The 7,500-nt window shown below is 46.2% G+C and overlaps 2 protein-coding genes across 2 annotated transcripts in view; one reads left to right on the top strand and one right to left on the bottom strand.

Annotated features, from left to right (window-relative positions):
* LOC137978779 (uncharacterized) overlaps positions 1-7,500 on the bottom strand; it is a 17,475-nt gene that overhangs the window by 2,855 nt on the left and 7,120 nt on the right. The gene's annotated exons all lie outside the window — the stretch shown is intronic.
* The window catches only part of LOC137978777 (uncharacterized), a 5,604-nt gene continuing 2,904 nt past the window's right edge, over positions 4,801-7,500 (top strand). Inside the window, exon 1 of the mRNA XM_068825837.1 lies at positions 4,801-7,500. This exon is cut by the window's right edge and continues 2,904 nt beyond it. Within this exon, the coding sequence (XP_068681938.1) occupies positions 4,846-7,500 (2,655 nt within the window). The 5' untranslated portion in view covers positions 4,801-4,845.

The raw sequence follows: 7,500 nt of genomic DNA, 5'->3' as shown, positions 1-7,500 counted from the left end.
TGGCGTCAGAAGTTGTTCGCCGATTGCAATCTTTAGTGATCTCTTACAGCTCTTTACAAGGGCTTCTGCACATCCGTTTTGGTGTGGCGCAGCTGGCGTTGTGAAGATCCACTTAATGCCCTTTTCTCCACAGAACTCACTTAACCGATTGCCATCTAGGCCTTTCACCATTTCTCTCATTTCGTTAGCGGCCCCAACCATTTGCGTTCCGTTATCGCTCAATATCACTGCGGGGTATCCTCGGATTGAAAAGAACCTGCGAAGCACTTGCGTGAACTCCATTGTAGTAAGGTCAACTGCTAACTCTAGATGGACAGCTCTGGTGTTCAAACACGTGAATATGACGCCATAGTGCTTGGTCATCTTGCTTCTTCCTATTTTAACGTTATAGGGACCGAAGTAATCACATGCGGTGTAGTAAAATGGCGGTGTGTGTGGTGCTAAACGGAGAACAGGAAGGTCTGCCATTAGTTGCGTCTCAGCCTTGTGCGCCATTTCACGGCAGAATCCACACTTAAATTTCACGGACTTGCTTAGCTTGTTAGCTTTTAAGATCCAAAACTTCCTCCTTGTCTTGCCTGTGGTCGCTGCTACACCGGAGTGTCCGTACTGATGAGCGTGTCTTGTTACCAGGAAGGAAATCCAGTGGTCACTTGGAAGAAGGGCAGGGTGCCTCGTTTCGTATGACACGACAGCTTCATCCACTCTTCCTCCAACTCTGATGATTCCGTTTTGGTCTCTGAACGGGCTGAGCGATTTGAATTCGCCCCTATCCAGTCTGCTGTAAAGGGTTGCCTGTGCTTGGTTTGTCCAGTAAATTTCTGCTTGCTGAAGCTCCTCAGGGGTCAGCGGTCCTTCCTTTCCGTGCTGGTTGTATTTTCTCAGTCGTATCTTTTCTGCTAGCCTGCGTATTCGTGCCGTCACACGGATCAATTTTCTCCAGCTTGAGAACTTGCGTGGATCAATACCATTGCTAGCTTTAGGTGCTGTGACTGCGGTCAGTATCTGCATCTGACGGCATTCCATGTCTACATTCGGAGCTGGCGGGGATGTCGTAATCGGCCATTGACTTTCTGGTTGGTACAAGAACTCTGGGCCATGCTTCCATCTGCCTTGTAACTCATTAACGCGGATACCTCGCGACAGGTCGTCAGCTTCATTATCTTGACTGGGGATATGCTTCCACTGGTTTGGATCTGTGTTACTTTGAATTTCTCCCACTCTCGAGGAGACGAACGGCTTAAAGCTGCGTGATGGACTTTGAATCCAGGCCAAGGTGATCGTACTATCTGTAAAGAACTTAACATCTTTAAACTGTATCCTAGATTCCTCCTGAATGGATTTGGCTAGGCGACTTGCGAGAACGGCTGCTTGTAGCTCCAAGCGCGGAATGGTCAGCTGCTTCAGTGGGGATACTTGAGACTTTGCTGCGATGAACTTGACTGCGTAGGTGTTGTCATCCTTTCTCTAGCGTGCGTAGGCACAAGCTCCAAGCGCGTCTTGTGATGCGTCAGCGAAAACGCATAACATTGGTGGTTCCACAGCATTGACTACTGTTAAACATCTTTCGAAGGACACATTGTCTAGTTCCTTAATTTCCTGGAAGAGTGAAATCCAGGTTTCCTGAACTGCTAGTGGTACCTCGTCATCCCAGTCCAGCCCCAGCTGCCACAGTCTTTGCATTCCTATCTTTGTTCTGACGATGAATGCTGCTGCAAATCCAATCGGATCGTAAATGCGAGCCACTTGACTCGGTATCATTCTTTTGCTCATCTTTTGCACATGGTTTGGCTTCACTAGGTCTGCTGCCACTCTGAAGTGAAACTTGTCTGTTTTAAAATTCCACAGGGTGCCCAGGACCTTCTCCTCATCTCCTTTGAACATGTTAACTTCTTTCTCTACATCACCGTTCACTTTCTTGTTGAGCATCTTGTTAGAAATCCAATCTTTAACTTTAAATCCTCCCGTCTTCAAAACAGTGTCTATGTCATTTGTTAATTTCCGAGCTTCCTTTTCTGTATCTACAGACTCACAGATGTCATCCATGTACGTGTTGTTCGTGAGCACTTTGGCTGCTTCTGGGTAGCTTGCCTTGTTCTCTTGGGCTGTTTTTCTTAGAGCTATTTGCGCCATGGCGGGTGCGGGCCTATCTCCAAATGTCAAAACTGTTTTGACATAAGTGTCAGGTTCTCTGTCTGATTCCATATTCCTCCAGAGATAGCGGTGTACGTGTTGATCTCTTTCTGGAATGAGGATCCGATGATACATCTTGGAAATGTCTCCCAGTACTACAACTTCCTTCTCACGAAATCTCAAGACGACTCCAAATATACCGTTTAAAAGGTCAGGACCTTTTTTCCAGCAATCGTTCAGAACATGTCCTTGGAATGTAGAGGATGAATTGAAAACAATTCGAACAGGTGTGCTCTTCTTGTCTGGCCTTAGTACAGCATGATGTGGGATGTAATGAACAGGACCATTATACTTGTCTTGTTCTTCCTTTGACAGCTTTCGCGCAAATTTCATGTTTTCCATTTCCTCCATCTGTTTGCAGTAAGCTTCAGCTTGTTCAGGATTTCTTTTCAGACGTCATTCTGTTGACTCCAGGCGTTTTATTGCCAAACCTCTGTTGTCTGGCAGTAGGTTAGGGTCTTTCTTCCAAGGATAAGGGATCATCCATTGGTTTTCGACTTTGAAACACGACTCCTCTATGAGCTTAGCTTCCTCTCTTTCTGTTTGGGTCAGTTTGTCAGCATTGCAGACGCAGGGTTTCACGGCCACGCCCATAGTTTCGGTTGTCCAAAAGTCTGTTAAGTGTATTGGTGAGGCGTACTTGACGTGCAATATGCTGGTTACGTCACTGATCTGCTCTGGTTTTCCTCCAAAAACCACCCATCCAAGTGGAGACTTGCGAGCTAGCAGGTGGTCCACTTGTCTTGTTTCACCAGCATGCATATGTGCGTGATCAATGCCGATTAACAGGTCAACATGCCCTTTGCCACGGCGAAATCTGGTGTTTGGTAGGCCAAGAACCTCCGGTAAGTGCGAGGTTTTCACTGCTGGAATCTCGTCACTGATGCTGTGAATGCCGATTGCTTTAACGGTAAAACGCTTGTTGTTGTCAATACAGGTTAGCTGAACATTGTACTCCTTTGTTTTCATTGTTTCGTCCTCGCCGCCAACTTTAGTAATGGTTATGGACACATCTTTTCCCTTCAAACCGAGAGTCTCAGCGGTTTCCTGTCGGATGAGACTTACTTGGGCCTCCGAATCAAGAAGCACGTTTCCGCATTTAAAGAGACCGTTAGCGTTGCCGATGTTAGCAGATAAAATGGGAAGAATTGCTTCAGTGGGGCTGGCTGTAGTGGCGACGCTAATCCTCACGGGATTGCTCTTGTGTAGGAGTTGGTGGTGGTGTTGTTGACACCGCGTTCCATTCTCCAGCTTTGTGCACTGTTGTTTGCGCTTGCAGTTATCCATAGTGTGTCCTCTGCCGGCTCTTTTCAAGCAGCTGAAACACAGGTGATTTGCCTTTGCAGTTGCGATCCGGTCGTCAACACTGAGGGATATGAATTTCGGGCATTGATCAGGCCAGTGTGATGAAGTTCTGCACAGCCAACATTTGTGCCAAACAGGTTTGTCGCTATCAGACTTGAAGTGATACACAGGGCGTTTACCGGATGAGCCCACTCTGATTGGGGCTGTGGCACGCATTCGCGATTTCATTTCAACATTCATCCAATTCTTCAACGTTTCAAGGGTAGCGGGTTTCTTTTCTTTTTCCAGATCTCTCGCCCAAACTTTTCTATCATCAGCGCACATCTTCTGTTCAATTATCGAAAGCATGTGGCTATTGTTCATGTCACTAGGGAGACCGACTTCCTTTAAGGTATTGTAACATCTTTTCACCATGTTCGGGAATATCCACACTCAAATTTAAACACTCGAAACTTGGACTGTATATCCTTCTTTATTCCCAACAATAATCAACGTTCGCTCACACCGTGTCGGGAAACATACCGCGTTACGTAACGCAACACAACGTGCCCTTTAATAATAGCTTTATTATACACAGACTCTTAACTTAGCCGGTATTTGTATTTAAAGATGTTAGAAACCTTGATCGCCTGTATTTCAATTTTAAAGAGATAAGGATGTATTTTGACAACTTAATTGCTTTCAGTTAATTGCTTTTGAACGTAACGTGCGCCATGTGTTTTTAGGAGATAAGAATATGACATGTACTTATCATATGCGAATAATAGATATCTTAGACCTTTAAATGCCAAAACAGGAAAGAGTTGTTGTTAGTTGGAATGTATGTACGGTGTGAGCGAACGTTGATTATTGTTGGGAATAAAGAAGGATATACAGTCCAAGTTTCGAGTGTTTAAATTTGAGTGTGGATATTCCCGAACACAGTGGTCCTTCGAGCCGGAGGCTGGAGTGTACAAGTGTTGATGAACCAGAGTTATTGAACGTTTTGAAGCAAGCTCCAGATGGCTGAAAAGGCGAAAGCAAACGTCGAAAAGAAGACGCGGATAAGGGACGGTCAACGAAACATCGCTAAAAGGTTACTAGACCAAGTCAAGCAAAGACTTAACGATGGAGGTGGAGTGTCAGACAGACAGTGGGGTAAGGAGTCTTTACAAGCCCTTCAGGAAAAGGTAGACACATTGAAAAGGCTGGATAATCAAATCCTAGACTTCATTGGAGGTTTAGAGTCCGAAGATCTGGACGTTCTAATAGAAAGAGAGATCGAGGAAAGAGATCGAGGAAAGCGATCGCGTCAGAGGAGAGCTGAACCAAGTTGTATTGCGACTGGAGGAGGTTCTGAACCCAAGCATGCATTCAAGTCCAGCAATTACTGGAGCGTCGTCTCAAAACGAGAACGCACAGGCCGCGAATCCTGTGCATAACATGAAAGCCAAGCTTCCGAAGCTTGAAGTAAAGAGGTTCAACGGCAGATTGCAAGATTGGCAGGAGTTCTGGGATTCGTTTCAGAGCTCTATTGATGGAAACGACAACCTGTCTGCGGTGGACAAGTTCTCTTATTTGAAAAGTCTGGTACAGGAGCCTGCTAGATCAACGATTGCGGGGTTTGCGCTGACCGCGGTAAACTATGACGCCGCAGTCCAAGCTCTAAAGAAACGCTATGGAAAGGAGATAGCAATCCCGCGAGCGCATGTAAACGATTTACTCAACCTGTCGCCAGTTTACAGTGATCGAGACATTCCTCGCCTGAGGAGATTGTTTGACGAGTGCGAATCGCATTTCAGGGGATTGAAGGCCCTCGGAGTGGAAGAAAACACGTATTCGACGATAATTGTTCCTGCCATTATGCAGAAATTGCCGGAGAGCTTTCGATTGACGATCACAAGAGGGGAGGAGTTTTTAACCTGGTCAATGGAGCAAATGTTGCAAGCCTTTTTAAAGGAGCTGGAACTGAAAGAGGATCATTTTTATGCAATGACCTCCTCGAAACCTTTGCATCATAATAGACTTGATGGGAAGGACAATCGAGCAAAGGGCGCGACAGCCAACGCCCTGTTCACAAAACAAGAACATGGGAACTGTGCCTTCTGTTTGGGCAAGCATGCCCACGAGGACTGTCAGAAAGTTAAGGATCCTAAGGAACGTAAGAATATTGTTTTTAAATTTGCTAGATGTTTTAAATGTATGAAAAAGGGCCACCGAGCCCGAGAATGTAAGGCATTTGATTTATTATGTAACAAGTGTGGCCAAGCGGGTCACCACGTTTCGTTGTGTGATGTTAGGATTGTGCAATCAGTGCCTCCTGTTGCCGATTTTCAATTTTCGCCCTATGGGCAAAACAAAACTCCGATTACTGCTAGTCCTAGTAGTTTGCATGTAGGAACGGGCGGGCGAGTTGCGTTACAAACCGCGCGTGCAGTTATCCGTGGGGAGGGCGAGGCGTACAGGGTAAGAGTGTTGTTTGACGCTGGTAGCCATCGTTCCTTTATTACTTCCAAAGCCGCCCAACGCGCGCAGCTTGCCAGAATCCGGCAAGAATGGCTAGGGATCAGTACCTTTGGCCAGCGTTCTAAGGACATGCGTCTAAGAGATGTCGTTGAAGTCAGGGTAAGCCCAATTGGTGGCCATAAGGTTATCCCAATCGAAGCGTATGTAGTGCCAGAAATTTCTAGCATCCAAAATAGTCATGTGGAGTTTGTAAAGGGGGAGTATCCCCACCTTAAGGACTTGTGGTTTTCGGATGTGTGTGTGGGAACGGAGGAGCTAGAAATTGACATTTTGATCGGTGCAGATTGCCTGTGGAGCTTTCAGAAAGATTGTACAATCAGGGGGGGCCTCGACGAACCGGTCGCTGTGGAAACTGAATTAGGTTGGGTTCTGTCAGGTCCAATGAAGAGCCAGTCAAGTGGCCCGGAACCCGTACAAATCAACCTTGTGCAAACTGACGACAAAGGGAGCTTAGATGTTGATGTGAACCGAATGTGGGATCTGGAAACCATAGGAATCAAGGAACCGGGAAGCGGGGTATATGAAGAATATAGAGACAGCATCTCCTTTGATGGCCAACGATATTCAGTGAAGCTCCCCTGGAAAGAAGGCCACTCAGATTTACCGACGAATTATACCACAAGCTTGCGTCGTCTTAAGAGCCAAGTTGCACGACTGGAAAGGGAACCTGAAATTCTCGCAGAATATGCAGCTATAATTGAGGAACAGCTTCATGCGGGAGTAATAGAGAGAGTGGTTGAGTTAGAGGCGGCTCCAAAGGTACATTATCTGCCACACCAAGCCGTGGTGAGGAAAGAGGCCACGACAACCAAGGTAAGGATCGTATACGATGCTTCGTCAAAGTCAACTAAGACGGGCACCTCTTTAAATGATTGTTTGCATGTGGGTCCTTCATTAAACCCGTTATTGTTTGACATTTTGTTGCGGTTTCGAGAGAACAGAGTTGTTCTCGTGGGGGACATAGAGAAGGCTTTTCTTAATGTTGGTGTGGACAAGAGAGACAGGGACTGTCTTCGATTTTTGTGGCTAGAAAACCCCCCAGACATTTCAAAGATTGTAGTTTACCGATTTTGTCGTGTTGTCTTTGGATTGAATGCGTCTCCCTTTTTGCTAAATGCAACCTTGAGGCATCACATTTCGAAGTTTATCGCAGTTGACCCCGAGTTCGTAAAGAAATTGATTGATTCGTTCTACGTGGATGATTTCGTGGGGGGCGGAGCCTCGTCGGGTGAAGTTGCCGATTTGTATAGTAAAACGGTCAACCGCATGGCAGAGGGGGGATTCAAGCTCAGAAAATGGCTGACCAATGACGCGAGAGTCAGAGAGAGAATAAAAAAAGATCTGATCGATGATGTGAAACGCGACCCGGTGTCAGCTGAAAATGTCACGTACGCAAAGTCATCTCTAGGTCTGAAGATGGGAAGTAACGGCCAAAAGGTACTGGGTCTGTCATGGGATTTTGAGGAAGATACCATAACCCTCGAACTGACCGTAATT

This window comes from Montipora foliosa, chromosome 12, assembly GCF_036669935.1.
Source record: "Montipora foliosa isolate CH-2021 chromosome 12, ASM3666993v2, whole genome shotgun sequence".
In the NCBI taxonomy this organism is placed as follows: Eukaryota; Metazoa; Cnidaria; class Anthozoa; order Scleractinia; family Acroporidae; genus Montipora; species Montipora foliosa.
This window is presented reverse-complemented; position numbering and strand designations above follow the sequence as displayed.